General features: G+C 39.9%; 1 protein-coding gene and 1 non-coding gene across 2 annotated transcripts in view; both read right to left on the reverse strand.

Annotated features, from left to right (window-relative positions):
* The window catches only part of eif3s10 (eukaryotic translation initiation factor 3, subunit 10 (theta)), a 73,500-nt gene that overhangs the window by 14,388 nt on the left and 38,939 nt on the right, over positions 1 to 20,173 (reverse strand). Inside the window, exons 6-11 of the mRNA XM_059947964.1 lie at positions 16,337 to 16,545; positions 15,226 to 15,397; positions 13,871 to 13,975; positions 12,580 to 12,678; positions 6,949 to 7,065; positions 4,604 to 4,789 (exon numbers count right to left, since the gene is read on the reverse strand). Coding sequence (XP_059803947.1) covers positions 4,604 to 4,789; positions 6,949 to 7,065; positions 12,580 to 12,678; positions 13,871 to 13,975; positions 15,226 to 15,397; positions 16,337 to 16,545 — 888 coding nt within the window. The remainder of the gene's footprint in view (positions 1 to 4,603; positions 4,790 to 6,948; positions 7,066 to 12,579; positions 12,679 to 13,870; positions 13,976 to 15,225; positions 15,398 to 16,336; positions 16,546 to 20,173) is intronic.
* LOC132379843 (small nucleolar RNA SNORA19) lies at positions 12,874 to 13,004 on the reverse strand. The gene has a single exon (XR_009507542.1). It is a non-coding gene; the product is annotated as a small nucleolar RNA SNORA19 (small nucleolar RNA).

The raw sequence follows: 20,173 nt of genomic DNA on the forward strand, positions 1-20,173 counted from the left end.
ACACTGCTAGTGTCTTCCACGGTTAAGACTGATGCAAATTACTCATTTAGTTTATCTGCCATCTCACTGTCCCCGTTATTATTTCTCTGGCCTCATTTTCTAGCAATCCTATATCCACTCTCATCACTTTTTTCTTAACATATTGAAAAATATTATGTATGATATCCTTGCCAGCAGCTCCTTCCAATTTGCTTTGGCCAACTCTTTTCTCATACCACTATAATTTCCTTTGCTCCACTGAAACACTACATCAGATTTTATTTCCTCTCTTTCAGATTTCAATTTGAACATAATCATATTGTGATCACTAAGGGTTCGTTTATCTTAAGCTCCCTGATCACCTCTGGTTCATTATAGGCTCAACAACAAACTGCTCTAAAAAGTCTTCTCTTAGACATTCAACAAACTCACTCTCGAGATCCAGTACCAACCTGATTTTCCCCAACTGACCTGCAAGATAAGCTCTCCCACGGATATATTATTGCCCTTTTGACACATCTTTTTTTATTTCTTATTGAAATCTGTGGTCTACATCCCAGCTTCTGTTGAGAGACCTACATATATATAACTGCCATCAGGGTCCTTTTACCCTTGCACTTTCTTAACTCAACTCACAAGGATTCAACATCTTCCAATCCCATGTCACTGATTTGATGCTATTGTTTACCAGCAGAGCCAAGCCACCTCCTCTGCCTCCCTTCCTATCGCTATGATACAAATCTTGATGATAATCTTGGACATTCAGCTCCCAACTATAACCATCCTTCAGCCATGATTCAGAGATGACCACAACATCACACCTGACCATCTGTAATAGTGCAACAAGATCATCCACTTTTACTTCTTATACTCCGTGGATTGAGAGTACAGCGAGTACTTTTTTTGCTACCTTTTCCGATTTTTCATCTTAATGCACTGATACTCACCCTGCTGGCTGCAATTTTATCCTTTAATCTGCCTGGCTTTCCTGATAATCTGACTGCATGTTAACTTCACTTTTTTACCATCCATCGTATCCCAAGTCCCTTCATTCCGGTTCCCAGCCCCTTGCCAAATTAGTTTAAACTCTTCCCAACAGCTCTAACAAACCTGCCCACAATAATATTGGACCCCTTCTGGTTCAGGTGCAACGAATTCCTTTTGTGGAGGCCCTACCTCCCCCAGAAGCAATCCCAATGATCCACAAACCTGAAGCCCTGCTCCATGCACTAACTGTTCAGCCATGCATTTTTCAGCCATGCCAGAGATAGCAATCCAGAAAAATACTATCCTGGAGGTCCTGCTTCTCAGCTTTCTACCGAGTTCTCTAAACTCTCTCATAATGACCTCATTGCTTTTCCTTCTCATGTCTTTGGTACAAATATATAACAAGACAGCTGGCTGCTCTACCCCTCTCTCCAAAATGCTGTGGATGTAATCTGATACATCCCTGATCCTGGTACCTGGAAGGCAACATACCATTTGGGTATCCCGTTCTCATCCACAGAATCTCCTGCCAATTGAGATCCCCTATCACCACTGCTCCCCTATTATCCCCCTTTACTTTCTGCCCACAGACTCATGTTCAGTGCTAATAACCTGGTCTCCATAGCATACACCTGGGAGGCCACCCCCAACAAAAGTATTCAAAACGGTATACTTATTTTTGAGGGTAATGGCCACAGGGGTGCTCTGTGCTAACTGCCTATTTACATTTCCATTTTTCCTGACAGTCCCCCAGCAACTCGCCTCCTGCAACTCTGGGATGACCACTTCCCTGTAACTTTGATTATCTCCTCACACTCCCATATAAGCAGGTCATCCATCTGCTGTTCCAGATCCCGAATACTGTCTTCAAGGAGCTGCCGCTGGATGCACTTCACACAGATGTAGTTAGCTAGGAGACATCCAGCATAAAGAACACACGACAGCCATTTAATGTACCAAGTACAGCAAAAGAGAGCAGGAAAAAAAGCTAGGGAATCTTAACAGAACAATACACACAAATGCTGGAGGAACTCAGCAGGCCAGGCAGCGTCCATGGAAGTACAGTTGATTTTTCAGGCCAAAATCCTTTGGTAGGACTGGGCTACTCCGGCATTTTGTGTGTTTCTCAGATTTCCAGCATCTGCAGATTTCCTCGTTTGGAATCTTAACATAGAAACATAGAAAACCTACAGCACAATACAGGCCCTTCAACCCACAAAGCTGTGCTGAACATATCCCTACCTTAGAAGTTACTAGGCTTACCCATAGCCCTCTATTTTTCGAAGTTCCATGCACCTATCCAAGTCTCTTAAAAGACACTATCCTATGTGCCTCCACACTGTTGCTGGCAGCCCATTTCACGCACTCACCACTCTCTGCGTAAAAAACTTACCCCTTACATCTCCTCTGTACCTACTCCCTAGCACAGAGGTCGGCAACCTGCGGCTCCAGAGCCACATGCGGCTCTTTGATCTCTGTGATGCGGCTCCCCGTGGTTTGTTAGCTTTTGAAATGTAATTCGAAATTTGAAGATTATGGTGATCTTGTACAATATGAAAACTTTGCGGAGACACCGTTTCCTGGCACATCCGATCCGGCTCACAATTAGCCACCGTTCCGACTAAGGGAGATAGCCTACGGGGGTTTGTGAGTACGTGTCTTTTGGAGCATCCGCGCCCACGGGGACGGGTTGAGCCAGGCTTTAAAGCAAGGCTGTTTAGTTCGAATAAAGTTACCTTTGACTGCAGTCTTTATTTTAGCGCTGCGTGTAGCGCTACACCGCTACAACGTGTTTTTTATCGCTATTAATATACATCACAACTGCCAATGCCTGACACCCGCCAGTGCGCGCTTTCTTTTAATTCTTCGATCCAAGGTAGGCTAACTATGTAGTAACCTTCAACCCAACGTCTTTTTTTCGGAGTTCAAAATGTTTTTGTTGCATGCAGAAATGTAATTTCGTTTTCTCTGCAGGAGTTCATCAATTTCAAAAATGCAACACATTATAGTTTGTTTATACATAGCATAAAGGCAAAAAAAACCCGTTGTATGCAGTGTTATTTCATTTTGTGGCTCCCCGTGTTTTCTTTTCTGTGGGAAATGGGTCCATATTGGCTCTTTTAGTGGTAAACGTTGCCGACCCCTGCCCTAGCACCTTAAACCTGTGCCCACTTGTGGCAGCCATATCAGCCCTGGGGAAAAGCCTCTGACTACCCACATGATCAATGCCTCTCATCATCTTATAAACCTCTATCAAGTCACCTCTCATCCTCCTTCGCTCCAAGGAGAAAAGACTGAGTTCACGCAACCTGTTCTCATAAGGCATGCTCCCCAATCCAGGCAACATCCTTGTAAATCTCCTCTGCACCCTTTCTATGGTTTCCACATCCTTCCTGTAGTGAAGCAACCAGAACTGAGCACAATACTCCAAGTGGGGTCTGAGTGGAGTCCTATATAGCTGCAACATTATCTCTCGGCTGCTAAATTAAATTCCACGACTGATGAAAGCCAATACATCATATGCCTTCTTAACCAGAGTCAACCTGTGCAGCTGCTTTGAGCATCCTATGGACTCGGACCCCAAGATCCCTCTGATCCTCCACACTGCCAAGAGTCTTACCATTAATATATATTCTGCCATCATATTTGACCTACCAAAATGAACCACTTCACACTTATCTGGGTTGAACTCCATCTGCCACTTCTCAGCCCAGTTTTGCATCTTATCAATGTCCCACTAAAACCTCTGACAGCCCTCCACATTATCCACATTCTAACAACCTTTGTGTCATCAGCAAACTTACTAACCCAGCCCTCCACTTCCTCATCCAGGTTATTTATAAAAATCACAAGAGTAAGGGTCCCAGAACAGATACCTGAGGCACACCACCGGTCACTGACCTTCATACAGAATATGACCCATCTACAACCACTCTTTGCCTTCTGTGGGCAAGCCAATTCTGGATCTACAAAGCAATGTCCCCTTGGATCCCATGCCTCCTTACTTTCTCAATAAGCCTTGCATGGGATACCTTGTACATCTAATGCTCTTCCTTCACCAATGTGTTTAGTCACATCCTCAAAAAATTCAATCAGGCTCATAAGCCACAACCTGCCTTTGACAAAGCCATGCTGACTATTCCTTATTATGCCTCTCCAAATGTTCGTAAATCCTGCCTCTCAGGATCTTCTCCATCAACTTAAGACTCACTGGTCTATAATTTCCTGGGCTATCTCTACTCCCTTTCTTGAATAAGGGAACAACATCCACAACTCTCCAATCCTCCAGAAACTCTCCCATCCCCTTTGATGATGCAAAGATAATCATCAATGATTAACAGAAACCCTGTCTTTGGCTTTTATGTTGGCTTTGACTTCTCGTTAAACGTGGTTCTATTACCTTTCCTTTCGAATACTTCTTCCATTTCAGGACGTACAAATCCTGTGCCTTCCAAATTGCTTTCAGAAATTCCAGCCATTGCTGCTCTGCCACCATCCACGCCAGTGTTTTTATCCAGTCAATTCTGGTGAATACCCCAAATTCCCTTTATACCACTGTAATACTAATACATCCGATTTTAGCTTTTCAAACTACAGATTTGATTATTTTATGATCACTTTGATATGAAGTACTTACAAGCAAATGTGCTGGCTTAACAACTTGAATAGCTCTGGCTAATGCAGCAGACATTGCAGTGAGCTGGCTTCTAATTTGCTCCGAGGGCATTGGTTGCAAGAAGGGACCCACTGGTGAATCTTCTCGTGGAGAATAGTTAAGGTCAGTGCCAAAACTCAAAGTACGGGTAGAGTGATCTATGCGAACCTAGAAAGGGGGAGGAAAAGAATAGAGAACATGATCCCTTCTTAAGGTATTCAAGTAATATTGGACAGCGTAAATTTTTAATCCAGTATGGTTTTAATAATTTAAGGTTTTCATGACAATTGTACATTTTCCTGAGCATTCTGCCAATCTCCTGTTTCCATGGAAGTGCAAAAATCATGGGAGGTGTATGATCAAGAATAGTTTTTGTTGATATTCCATTAAGATGACGCCTAGATAAATCTGAATATTCTGTTCCAGTTACACAAATCACCCATTTACAATTCCTCTTTGAATTAAGCTACAAGCAGATTGAAAATTAAAATTACTCAGTGCACAGTTGTTTGGAATCATATTAATTGAAAGGAACATATTGCAGGAGATCAACACGAACTTATGTACAAACCCCATTTCCAGAAAAGTTGGGATATTTTCCAAAATGCAGTCAAAACAAAAATCTGTGATATGTTAATTCACGTGAACCTTTATTTAACTGACAAAAGTACAAAGAAAAGATTTTCAATAGTTTTACTGACCAACTTAATTGTATTTCGTAAATATACATAAATTTAGAATTTAACACTCAACAAAAGTTGGGACAGAGTTAAAATAAGATTGAAAAGTGCACAGAATATTCAAGTAACACCGGTTTGGAAGACTCCACATTAAGCAGGCTAATTGGTAGCAGGTGAGGTATCATGACTGGGTATAAAAGTAGCATCCATCAAAGGCTCAGTCTTTGCAAGCAAGGATGGGTCGTGGCTCACCACTTTGTGCCAAAATTCGTGAGAGAATTGTTAGTCAGTTCAAAAGGAACATTTCCCAACACAAGATTGCAGAGAATTTCAACATCTACAGTACATAATATTGTGAAAAGATTCAGAGAATTCAGAGACATCTCAGTGCATAAAGGGCAAGGTCACAAACCACTGTTGAATGCACGTGATCTTCGAGCCCTCAGGTGACACTGCCTAAGAAACTGTCATGCTACTGTGACAATTATAGCCACTTGGGCTCGGGAGTACTTCGGAAAACCATTGTCACTTAACACAGTCCGTCGCTGCATCCAGAAATGCAACTTGAAACTGTATTATGCAAGGAGGAAGCCATACATCAACTCTATGCAGAAACGCCGGCGAGTTCTCTGGGCCCGAGCTCATCTCAGATGGACCGAAAGACTGTGGAACCGTGTGCTGTGGGCAGATGAGTCCACATTTCAGCTAGTTTTCAGAAAAAACGGGCGTCGAGTTCTCCGTGCCAAAGATGAAAACCACCATCCTGATTGTTATCAGCAAAAGGTGCAAAAGCCAGCATCTGTGATGGTATGGGGGTACATCAGTGCCCATGGCATGGGTGAGTTGCATGTATGTGAAGGTACCATTGACTCTGAGGCGTATATTAGGATTTTAGAGACATATGTTACCATCAAGGCAACGTCTCTTCCCGGGACATCCATGCTTATTTCAGCAGGACAATGTCAGACCACATTCCGCACGGGCTACAACAGCATGGCTTTGTAGACACAGAGTGCATGTGCTTGACTGGCCTGCTGCCAGTCCAGATCCATCTCCTATTGAAAATGTATGGTGCATCATGTAGAGGAGAATCAGACAATGGAGACCACGAACTGTTGAGCAGCTGAAGTCTCATATCAAGCAAGAATGGACAAAATTTTCAATTACTACAATTAGTATCCACAGTTCCAAAATGATTTTGTTATTAAAAGGAAAAGTGATGTAACACAATGGTAAACATGCCTCTGTCCCAACTTTTGTTGAGTATGTTGCAGCCATCAAATTTTATATTCTGTGTATATTTACAAAATACAATTAAGTTGGTCAGTAAAACTATTGAAAATCTTTTCTTTGTACTTTTGTCAGTTAAATAAAAGTTCACGTGAATTAACATATCAGATTTTTGTTTTTATTGCATTTTGGAAAATATCCCAACTTTTCTGGAAATGGGGTTTGTACATTGTTCAGTACAAATCCAAGAGAAAAAATTTCAATTTATTTCCAATGTGCAAAAACAGTAATTGCTTTGAAGAGGAACAAATAATTCCAGACTTGTATATTGCACTTCAAAAACTAAAGTCAATATTTGAAATCTAACAGAACATGAACATAACTGCACCAATCATTATGAGTAGTTGCTGGGATTACCTGCAAATCACAGTGTCTAGCTGCATCAACAATAGCACGTTCCAACTGGAAAGCATCAGCAAATGGAACCAAGGAAGCCAATCGCGTAAACTCAATACTTTGATATATTTGAGCAACCTGTGGCAAGCAAAATATATCAAAATCAAACAGAATTAGGTAAAAGCTTTTTGCCATGTGTTATGCTTTGACTAACATTTACCTGGTTACAGCCAGCTACTGTTTTAAAAATGAGGTACTTGATATTTACTTGGTATGAATTTGGAGTGTATTCCACTGCCATTTGATTCAAAGGAGAAGATCAAAAATATTAAAACTTTTGAGGCACGCTGCAGCTCACGTACAGTTCAGTGATAATATCAGCCTAGTCACATATCTATATAATATGCATTGTACAATGATACAAACTATTTTTTTAAAGCATATACCTGCATCCTTCTCACTGGGCTCAGATACAATCTCAGTCCGTTAGCTGACAGCTAACAGCCACATGACTCAGCAGAGAGAACATCACCTTTCATAAACATGTATGTTTTGGATTGGTATGATTTGGGGCCCAACCAAAGAGAAATGTCGTGATGTTCCAATTAAAGAAACCTTGAATAGAGCGAATGCCTTGCGAATACTAGTCATACACAATTATCAGTCGGGAAGAAATAACAATCATACACTGGATAATATTATAAAGAGAGTATATTTACCAATTTCAGCTTTATCAAACAGTTAATAGGAAAAGGAAAAGGAAAATAAAAAGGATCAATTACATGTTAGCCAGTCCATTGTGCACGTAACTGTTGGAGCTATTCGGGGCTGTATCTCTTACTCTTGTGCTGGACCCATGGACCACATGAAAGCACCAACCACAATGAACTTCCCTCGAAGTCCATGTCAAACACCCTGGCTCTCCCTCCTCAGAGCCATTCATCTGCACAAAGCACGTCCTGCGACAGGGACTCACCTCCCAATGGCATTCTGCAGGTTTCCCATCCCGCTCCATAGCCCCCGTCAAAAGACCCAAAACCAGACTGCTATCCTTCAGAAAACTCTTCCCCACAGCTCTCTCAAACCTTCGCTCACATCCCACAATTCTGATTGGCTGACTCACATTCCCAAGTTGGACAACAAGGGTGCCTACGTCAGCCAAAGCTAAAAGACACTTTCCTGCATGGTACACTGCTTTTACAGAAAACTGCTAACATAAACTACCTCACAGCAGAGCAGAAGAAATCTTAACCAGGGAATTACATACTCAAAGATATTTATTTAAATGACCATTGTGCCAACAGGTTGCAGCCTACTATTCTTAGTGTACGGAGGGGACTGGCAGTAACGGCAACATGATCAAGCCATCTGCTAATTAACCTCCATCTTTACTTTAGCACACTAAAGATATCACTGCTCTCAAGATAGATAGCAAGATATAAAAATGTGCTGCCAGAGGAACTACATTCTATCAGGAAAATGATAAACAACTTATCTCCACTTCAATTAGCACATCAATGCTATGTATCTTTTTAAAACCCTTGCTCAAAAATCATTTGATCTCTAAACTGAAAATATTAATTGGACCAAGTTTCAGTTTTTCCCTAATTAAGAGTTCTAGGCTTTTAAAACAATGAACATTAGGGAAAAACAAACTTCCTGATTTTACTCCTTAAAACTAAAACTGGGACACTTTAGATTATTTTCCCTTGACATCTAAAAAGGAATAATATTTGTATCTATACTTCATCACATTAAGTTGTACAGTCTTGATTAAAGCAATCATACCCTTCAAAAAGGTAAAGGAAAACATTTAACTGGAATGACAACATGTGAAGAAACTCTTACATTGCCAAATTATTTCTAAAAGTTTCAAATACACAATAGGAAAGTCAAATGTAGTTCATTATCTTGGTAACACACAAGATAACAGCAAGAGTACAAGTTCCTAATGAATATTTGATACAATGGCAAATTGGAGACCAGTTTAAAACTAAAACATAGTTCAGCTGAAAATGAGCTGCTTTTTTTAAAAATTGTTTGTGGTGAACATCAGTAATCTGGTCCCAAAGACCAGAAGACAAATAAATATGCTGAAAGAAAAAATTCTAATATTTTACAAAAAGGTGGTCAATGTTCTTTAAAAATAACAATATTGTGCTTTATTTCCAAATATTACTAGTAAACTAAGTAATTAGGAAAAGAATTGGGATAGCAAGCTCAACTACACATTTAAAGCCAGTGTGACCATTTCAGCTTACTAACTTTTCCACAAAACCAGCAGTATTCCGATATATCTCTCAAGTTGTATAAACAATACCTAACTTCAAAATTCTTAAATAGAAAACATGCTATTGAAATATTACAGTGATGGAGGAAGGAAAAAAGGCACAAATTTGCACATTTATCCTGGCAGGGAGGTTTGCTAAGGCTACTGGGGAGAGCTTAAACTAGAATTGCTGGGGGATGGGAACCGAACTGAAGAGACTAGGGAAGAGGAGGTTGGCTCACAAATACAGAAAGCTTGCAGATAGTGCAAGAGGGAGGATAGACAGGTGACAGAGAAGGGACGTGCTCAGACCGAAGGTTTGAGATGTGTCTATTTTAACGCAAAGGGTACTGTAAACAAAGCAGATGAGCTTAGAGCAGTGGTCCCCAACCACCGGGCCACAGCCTGGTGGTTGGGGACCACTGGCTTAGAGTGTGGATCAGTACTTGGGAGATATATGATGTGGTGGCCATGATAGAGACTTGGCTGGCTCACTGACAGGAATGGTCACTTCAAGTGCCAGGTTTCAGGTGTTTCAGAAAGGACAGGGAGGGAGGCAAAAGAGGTGGGCATGGCACTGTTTATCAGAGATAGTGTCACGGTTGCAGAAAAGGTGGAAGCCATGGAGGGATTGTCTACGAAGTCTTGGTGGGTGGAGGTTAGGAACAGGAAGGGGTCAATAACTTTACTAGGTTTTTTTTTAAATAGGCCACCCAAAAGTAACAGGGATATCGAGGAGTAGATAGGGAAACAAATCCTGTAAAGGTGTAATAATAACAGAGATGTCGTGATGTGAGATTTTTAGATGGGGTGGTAGGTTTCTTGACACAATATGTAGATAAGCCTGCAAGAGGAGAGGCTATACTTGATTTAGTATTGGGAAATGAACCTGGTCAAGTGTCAGATCTCTCAGTGGGAGAGCATTTTGGAGATAGTGATCATAATTCTACCTGCTTTACAATAGCATTGGCGAGAGATAGGAATAAACAAGCTAGAAAAGCATTTAATTGGAGAAGGGAGAATTATGAGGCTATCAGGCAGGAAATTGGAAGCTTAAGTCAGAAACAGATGTTCTCAGGGAAAAGTATGGAAGAAATGTGGCAAATGTTCAGGGGATATTTGTGTGTTGTTCTGCTTTGGTACATTCCAATAAGAAAGGGAAGTTATGGTAGGGTACAGGAACCATGGTGTACAAAGGCTGTAATAAATCTAGTCAAAAAGAAAAGCTTACAATAGGTTCAGAGAGTGAGGTAATATTAGAGATCTAGAAGATTATAAGGCTAACAGGAAGGAGCTTAAGAAGGAAATTAGGAGAGCCAGAAGGGGCCATGACAAGGCCTTGGCAGAAAGGATTAAGGAAAACCCCAAGGCATTCTACAAGTATGTGAAGAGCAAGAGGATAAGACGTGAAAGAATAGGACCTATCAAGTGTGACAGTGGGAAAGTGTGTATGGAATCGGACCAAAATAGCAGAGGTACTTAATGAATACTTTACTTCAGTATTCATTATGGAAAAGGATCTTGGTGATTGTAGTGATGACTTGCAGCAGACTGAAAAGTGTGAGCATGTAGATATTAAGAAAGAGGATGTGCTGGAGCTTTTGGAAAGCATCAAGTTGGGTAAGTCGCCGGGATCAGATGAGATGTACCCCAGGCTACTTGGGAGGCAAGGGAGGAGATAGCTGAGCCTCTGGCGAAGATCTTTGCATTATCAATGGGGACGGGAGAAGTTCGAGGATTGGAGGGTTGTGGATGTTGTTCCTTTATTCAAGAAAGGGAGTAGAGATCCCACAGGAAATTATAGACCAGTGAGTCTTACCTCAGTGGTTGGTAAGTTGATGGAGAAGGTCCTGAGAGGCAGGATTTATGAACATTTGGAGGTATAATATGATTAGGAATAGTCAGCATGGCTTTGCGCTACAAGCTTGGTTGAATTTTTTGAGGATGTGACTGAATCCATCGATGAAGGAAGAGCAGTAGATGTAGTGTATATGAATTTCAGCAAGGCATTTGACAAGGTACCCCATGCAAGGCTTGAGAAAGTGAGATGGCATGGGATCCAAGAGGATATTGCTTTCTGGATCCAGAATTGCCTTGGCCACAGAAGGCAAAGAGTGGTTGTAGACGGGTCATATTCTGCATGGAGGTCGTCACCAGTGGAGTGCCTCAGGGAATTGTTCTGGGACCCTTACTCTTCGTGATTTTTATAAATGACCTGGATAAGGAAGTGGAAGGATGGGTTAGTAAGTGTGCTGATGACACAAAGTTTGGAGGTGTTGTGGATAGAGTGGAGAGCTGTCAGAGGTTACAGCGAGACATTGATAGGATGTAAAACTGGTCTGAGAGGTGGCAGATGGAATTCAACCCAGATAAGTGTGAAGTGGTTCATTTTAGTAGGTCAAATATGATGGCAGGATATAGTATTAATGGTAAGACATTTAGCATTGTGGATTCTTGGGGTCCAAGTCCATACGATGCTCAAAGCAACTGCGCAGGTCGACTCTGTGGTTAAGAAGGCATATGGTGTACTGGCCTTCATTAATTGTGGAATTGAATTTTGGAGCCGAGAGGTAATGTTGCAGCTATATAGGACCCGGGTCACACCCCACTTGAAGTACTGTGCCCAGTTCCGGTCGTCTCACTACAGGAAGGATGTGGAAGCCATAGGAAGGGTGCAGAGGAGATTTACAAGGATGTTGCCTGGATTGGGGAGCATGCCTTATGAGAACAGGTTGCGTGAACTCAGTCTTTTCTCCTTGGAGCGAAGGAGGATGAGAGGTGACTTGATAGAGGTGTATAAGATGATCAGAGGCATTGATCGTATGGATAGTCAGAGGCTTTTTCCCAGGGCTGAAATGGCTGCCACAAGTGGGCACAGGTTTAAGGTGCTGAGGAGTTGGTACAGAGGAGATGTCAGAGGTAAGTTTTTTTACTCAGAGTGGTGAGTGCGTGGAACGGGCTGCCGGCAACAGTGGTGGAGGTGGATATGATAGGGTCTTTAAGAGACTTTTGGATAGGTACCTGGAGCTTAGAAAAATAGAGTGCGAATAGAGAAAAAATAGGTAAGCTTAGTAATTTCTAAGGTAGGGACATGTTCGGCACAACTTTGTGGGCCGAAGTGCCTGTATTGTGCTGTAGGTTTTCTAAGTTCTATTGTAGCATCATTATGATTATTGAATTTTCCAGCTCCACATATTCTGGGCTGCAATTGTATCCATTTGTAATAATTGGTGTGCAGCCTTCTATCCTTCAACAATTCAAATTTCAACTATTTCTGGACAGCTGAAAACATTAAAGAATCTATTTTTAACTCAGGTTGCTGACATTCAGCTACAATTCAAATAGCTAAATTCTTAAATAAATCAACCTGACCACACAGGCACCTGTTGAAGAAGTCGAAGGATAGTGTTGTTCTGCAAGTGAGGCACATAGTGCTGAAGTTCAGGTTCTTTTTCTGACTGATCTCGAACCCAATTGAGAACCTGAAAAACAAAGTTAAGGATGCCAGGTCAACCCAGTTAAACAACTCAGTGTTACGCACTTAGCAATGATACAAAGAGAAAAATGCTATAAGACTCCTCACAATAAAGAACTAATTTTAAAAAAAACAATTACTCATTAAGGTCATTTATTTAAATGATCATCAATAAGAATGCTAAAAAACAGATTGGGATGCTAAATGTATGGAGGGGACTGGCAGTTATGGTAATGTGGTTAGACCATCTGCTAATTAACCTCCAGCTTTACTTTAGCACAATGAAAATATCACTGCTCTCTGGGACTAAGAGCAAGATATGAAAATGTGCTGCCAAATACAGGAACAAACTATATTATTAAAATAGATTGCCCACCCTCAATCCTCTCTACCACTGAGTTCATCTACATGGAGAACTGTCGCAGGAAAGCAGCGTTCATCAAGGATTCCCATCACCCAGATCATGCTCTTTTCTCGCCGTTGCCATCAGAATGAAGATACAGGGGCCTCAAGACTCACCCCACCAAGTTCAAAAACAATCATTATCCCTCAACCACCAGGCTGTTGAACCAAAGGGAGTAAGTTCACTTGCCCCACTATCTTTTGCACATTGATCATTTGTGCTTCCTATTGGGTATGGCCTTTCATTGATTTTTATGGTTTTTGTATTTACTGTGAATGCCCACAGTAAATGGTGTATACAGTGAAATAATGGTTGTATATGGTGAAATATCGAAGCTTCAAAGTACACACACACACACATACATACCCCATAAATTTACTACGAACTTTATCTTACTTTTACACACAATTATTTTATATCCTTTTAAACCTCTGCTTTATCATTTGATCTCTGTAATGAAACATTAATTGACCTAAAATGCACAGCTTTTCAAATTCCTAAGATTTCCAAAACCTTTGACATCAAGAAAACTTCTTGATTTCACTCCCAATGAACCTAAGATAGCTCACGTTGTTTGCCCCTTGTCTTGGTTCTTCTGAGGGAATAATGTTTGTCGCTATACCACTGTATTCATCTAATTACACAGTTTCAATGAAAATATCCATTACTTTCAAATGGTTGGAAAAACATTTATTAGGAATAGCACATGGGAATACCTTACACCTTAAACAATATTTTTCCCGAAAGTTCAAATGTGCAAGAGGGAAATCAGATGTTATTTATTATTTTTTATTACCTTAGTAACTCGCCCACAAAGTTTGAGCGGGTGAAATTCCATTTCTAACCAGTTGTAGACATCCTTCACGTCAGGTGCTGCATATTGCATCACATTGAATCGCACCTTATATTTGTTTAAAATAGGATCAAAAGACATTGAACTTTTAACACACTTTTCAAAAAGACATGACAAGCAGCATCAAAACACATTTATAAAGAGAAAAACCACACAAGTTTGAATGGGATTTTGTGTTCCTGTTTTAAAGATCCAACCCCAGATCAAATAAAGACCAACTTCATTTTGAAGACTGAAGAAATAAAAACAAATACTTAACCTAATTGTAATTACCGCATAAAATCTCATTAGTCATCAGAAATGTTAGACTCCAAGACTTAATTGATGCCTAAATACAGAATAACTGTTTGAATATTAAATATTAAAAATAACTTAATTTGCTTTCATGAAGCTGAAAGATTATGTGCAGCAGAAATAAGTTGTTAGAGAGTCAGATTTTCACTTGAGTTTTTTATGTGACAGACAAAATTCAAATAAAATGCAGTAAGATTTAATTTTTGAAAATAAATTAAGGAGGCTAATTATTAATTTGCTAACCACTGGATCAATCATCTCTTCATTTGGAATTCAATGCAACTGTATTAGTAACCTTCACAAAACTCTAGCGCTTCCTTATGTCAGAGGTGACCGGCAATTGTGGCTATTGGTGAACAAGCCACGTTACCATTAACCCTCAATTCTTATTCTGGCACACAAGAAATACCATGAATCTCAACAAGATTGAGAACAAGGCAATGAAATGTGCTTACTACTATGGATTACAAGAAATGCTGCAATTACTCTGTATATTAGACAGCGTGCGATTAAAGCAGCAAATGTTTTACACTGAAGAAACTGCATGAAGTTTTAAGATTCCAAAAGGGAAACATAGAAGTCTCTGGGTGAAGGATCCCAAAAGATTGATTACAACAGGTTCAATGTAAAAAAAACAAAGGTGGCAATGGGATTCAAAATTAAATGGAGTTGGCCATTCACTTTTCACAATCATGTTCTCCCCACTGCAACTAGTGATTCTGGTGATTCACAAAGCTGGGCAGTTGGCCAAGATTTACTCAAATCATTAAACATTGTAATAAACCAGAAATAACAAATTTAAATGCAGGCATGAGTCAGAAGATTTTAAACTACAAAACAAAAATAGTGAAGAGCTGGTAAAAACCTAGTTAGTATGACATAACATACGCCAAACAAGCAATCCTTGATCTTTGTCCCACATTTCAAGAATAAATTAAAAAAATAGGAAAACTGGTCCCCTCTTTTAATAGAATGACCAAAATGGAAACAATAAAAAACTATACCATATCATTAATTAAACTCTGCCGTGTTGGAGGTGCCTGCAATCCCAAGAGTGTAGCTAGTCGTCGGTGCTTTTCAACAATAATACCATCCATGTCTAGCAGCCGGGCAATGTCTGTTCTTTCAGGGGTAATAGGAATTGATAATGTAGCCAAAAGTACTCTAGTTGACATCCTGTAAACATAATAAAAGCAATGAATAAACTGAGAAGTGCCTTCATATTACAATACAAAATGTGAATTTTACAGAATCACATCATGACAAGACTTTCATTTGGAAAATTACAAATCTGATACATTGGGAAATTCCAGCAGAAAATGCTCTGCAGACACGTTGCTACTAACCTAAACAGTTATAGCATTTACTTCATGTAGTAATTCTGTGCCTTGTATTCAAAGAGATAATTTTCATTCAAAAATAGTAAATTGATAAAGGCCATTAAAATGTTACTGCAAGCAAAACAGTGCTTTCAAATTGCAGTCACTCTACCTTTAATTAGGAACTGTTGTTAATATTAACAACAATAGAGCTTCTAGCTGGTACCCATTTTACCTAATGAAACTTAAAAGAAATTAAGTTTAAAGAGTTTAGAAATAACGTTAAACAAGAGCAACTGACAATTCACTTTTCCGATTCTTTTCTTTTCATTGAAGTTGTTATAATATCTATTGAAATGTTTTGAATGGGAGCAAAAACAATTCTAGCAAAGGTTAATGTACATTATAGATGACAGTTGATACTTGAGGCTCCTCAAACATTAGATAGCAAATTTAGTTTTAGTTAAGGGCTTTCCATCTCTATTGCTGTGAACACACTTTGAAGGAAAGTGTCTGCAAAAGTAAGATCCTCCGCAACCATCAATCTTGACAAATGTGGATTCACTTGTATTTATCTTGCCCTCTTCACCCAAGGAAAGTACCTTCCAGGAGTCCTAGAGACTGATAACCTGATAAAAATTGCAGGTGTGAACCAATATCAAGTCACTATGATGTAGGATATTGGCATATTAATTACACCACAACACATCTTCCACTGGATCCCTATGATGTCTTCTCACCAAATGATTGCAGATTAAAGAAAGCAACTCTTTCATCAACACAAATATTTGGTCACCTCTGCATCTCCTCTGCTGAAAGATTCTTCCTCATCTCTCTGGACAAATGGTAGAGTCGGTGAAGAGTAGATGCATGAAATAGAGCATTTCCCGACTTCCAGAATACTGTGGAAACTTTATTATAGTAGTTTGCCATCAACTGCGGCTTAGGAGGCTTCTTAGACAAGGAGAACAATCCATGAATGTCTTCAACCGCTTTGAAAGCTTCCTATAAAATAAACACACTTTAGAGAATCTTGAATTTCCAAATAATTAAGGTGAACAAAACCCAATAGCTATTTAGTCAGCAGTTAAACTACACTTTCAAATAATAAGATGGGGTGGGAAATCACATTAAAGATAAAGGCAAAAAAATACACTGAAGGGTTGCAGAACAGCTACAGATTTGTACAGTATCTATGGAGGTACTGACAATTATTGGTACAAGCAGGGATGGCAGAGATAATAGATGGGGTGAAAACTGTTAGACAGGATGCACCAACAACCATAAGCAAATCTATTTCAGGGCAAGTGACTGAGATATTAAAACCTATAGTACGAAATTTAATTGACCCAAACTTCTCTAAATGCTTATGAGGAAGTAGCAGCATGAAACTACTGAAGACAAATCAAACCTAAATGAATCTTTTGAGTAACAGGGAAAGGTTGGTAAAGAAAATGCGATGTTATCAAAATAGATTTGAAGTGCTTAACTTCAAATATATTGCCTAAAAACCAAAGTTGGAATTGATGTAATAGTCAGCATTGCAATGTAATGTGCTTATGATAAGCATAAAAGTTTGACTTCTGAAACAGACAATACTATACAGAACCTCCAAATCCTTTAAATATACATTATTCTTCTTTTCAAGTAAGATGTGGTATAAATATCAATCTTCCTGGATTATCAGTTGTGGCCAAACTGCAACCACTGTCAATTAAAAGACTGAATTCAAACTCCACTTCAGAGACTCACACAGAAGACTGGCTAACATTCATGAGTGCTCTGACTTGATTACCTTGATCAATGTTATTTGATTACCTTGTTAAGCTTATTGTGTACAGATTACAACTCTACACTCAGACCCTGCTTGACACTGAAGAAGCATTCTTGGAAGGTGGAGCACTATGTAAGTCGGTGCTATGCGAGGTCATTATAACATTACATAAATGGACATGTGTGCCTGATTTAAAAAAATTAAACCAGAGTTGTATATTATTTTATGTATACACTGTAATTTGTGGAGTAACAAACATAAATAGGCCTAACATGCACATCAGTGGAGCAGCAACACATCACAACAGCAGTGAAGGGAAGCGGATGGTGGTTACATCTTATAAGACGGACCTGGCTACGGGTCCTCCTCTAACTTTGGCTTCTTCTTCAAATAGGCATTTTGTCTGCTTATGACAAGCAAAAAAGTTTGACTTCTGAAACAGTCAACACTAAACAGAACCTCCAAATCATTTAAAAGGATATTCATTATTCTTCTTTTCAAGTAAGATCAAGATTTGACTGCCTTTTCTTAAGTTTCCTCTCATAAAGCACTTCTCAGTAGCTCAAGTGTACCCCCCTTTGCCTTATTGCATCACTCCCAGTCAGGGTCATTATTGAAGGTCCTTGATTTGTGTGATCATGGTGATGCCAGCGCTGAGGAATTTTGTGGCAAGGTTTCTTGGTGGTATTTCCTCTTCTTTATCCATGTCCACAGATTCACCCAAGAAGCACTGCTCTGCCAATTCTCAAAGCTCTTCATTATTAAGGCTCTCATCGTGAGAATGCAGTAACTGTTCAACATTGCCATCATTAACATCCTTTAATTCTGCCTCATTAGCCAGTTCAACAGTGTTTTTGGATGACTGGTTCCACCTGAAATCCTAGGATATCATTCTATGCTTCTGGCCATTGCTTCTTTCACAATCTGTTCATGCAGTTTGAAGTTACTTCATCCCAGGCTGCTCGGATATTGTCTACAGCTTTCAGGATGTTCTAGTTTTTCAAATTTGCCTGATGAGCTGTTAGTCTTGACCATTAGTTTCCTCTACAAGTTGCTTGAATGTGCGACAACGATAGCAGGCTTTAAAATTCAATATTACCTTATAATCTATCCATTGGTTGGACTTATGAAAGTAGTGTTAGGTGGATGGTAAACTACTTCTACAGGAATGCAGGTCCAAAGCATGTCAAGATACTCAGGGTGGACTGGGGCATTATCAAGCACCTTTAGGTTCAAGGTCATGCTCCTCACAATGCCGCTTCACTAATGGACAACAATATGAAACAAACCAATTTTGGAAAATATCAACCATCATCCAGGCTTTCTTGTTTGATTTCCAATCTGATAGACTTGATTAAAATGCCTTTCATTGCTCACAGTGTTTCAGAGTGACACATAATCATAAGCTTTAATTTTCTTCACCTGCCTAGGAAGTGACAATAGTCGCATTATGAATTTCCACAATGGTGTTCCCCAAGAGTCAGGTCTGGGCCCCAACCTTGTTCAATCTGTACCTCAGTGACCTTCCTGAATACAAATCTGCTAAACTTGAATACGCTAATGATTGGGTCACAGCCTTCCAAGCGAACTATGTCAAATCCACTGGAAAAAAAAACTTACTCAAGATATAACTCCCTATCCAACTACTTCTCAAAGTGATACCTAAATATGAATGTCAGAATGGTAACTTCCATATTTCATCTAGACAATCACCTAGCCAAACTTAAACTTAGTATCAAACTACATGACAAACAGCTACCCAACAATCCACACCCAAAGTACTGTACATCAGGGAAGATTGCAAGTGCTTAAGGTCTAGAATTTTCTGTGTAACTGCATGTTTATTCTGTAATGTCTCACAAGTGAGACACCAAAATGAAGAATGTTGATATTTCACTTAATATTAGTGGCATTACACAGTGCAGTCACAGTACTATTACACAGACACAGGTCCTTTGGAGGCCAAGCCACTGGGTGTATTTAAAGCAAAGGTTGATAGGTTCTTGGTTAGTCAGGGTGTCCACCCAGTCTATGCCTAGTCCCACTGATCTGCACCTACACCACAGCCGTCCATACCCCTCACATCCACGTAAGTATCCAAACTTTTCTTAAATGTTGCAATCAGCCTGCACCCACCACTTGTGCTGCCTGCTAGTTTCACATTCTCAAAATTTTCTGTGAATTATCTCCTGAATGATCCCGAGTATATTCAACTCCAAAGTTAAGAGGACAGAGGAACTTCTGTACCTGCAAAAGATACCAGAATGGTGTGATGTCTCCCAGGTGCTGGGATCTATGATGGATCAGCTGGGTGTAGAATATTCTTAAGGGGGAGGGGACACAACCAGAAATCATGGTACATATTGGCACTAATAACATAGGCAGAAGAGGTCCTACACAGTGTGTATATAGAGTTGGGAAAGAGGCTGAAAAGAAGGACCTCAGAGGTTGTAATTTCCAGATTATTCCCTGTGCTATGGGCTAGTGCAGGTAGAAACGGGGTGAAAGCATTGATGAATGAGTGGCTGCAGAGATGGTGCAGGGGGTAGGGTTTCATGTTCTTGCTCATTGGAACCTTTTCTGGGAAAGGGGTGACCTGTACAAAAGGAAATAGCTGCAGCTGAACTGGAGGAGAATCAATATCCTGGCAGCCAGATTTACTGATGCCACTTGGGAGTTTAAACTAGTTTTGCAGGGTTCTGGGAACTGGAGCCCCAAGTCAGTAAGGGAAGGATCGGACCAGAGGTAGATGTCAGAGAAAGTAATGAAAAGCAGAAAACGAAATAACAGGTACAATAGGTCAGATAGTTTGAAGTATGCATATTTTAATGCTTGGAGTATTATGGGTAAGGGTGATGA

The sequence above is a fragment of the Hypanus sabinus genome, chromosome 22 (assembly GCF_030144855.1).
Source record: "Hypanus sabinus isolate sHypSab1 chromosome 22, sHypSab1.hap1, whole genome shotgun sequence".
NCBI classification, from domain to species: domain Eukaryota; kingdom Metazoa; phylum Chordata; class Chondrichthyes; order Myliobatiformes; family Dasyatidae; genus Hypanus; species Hypanus sabinus.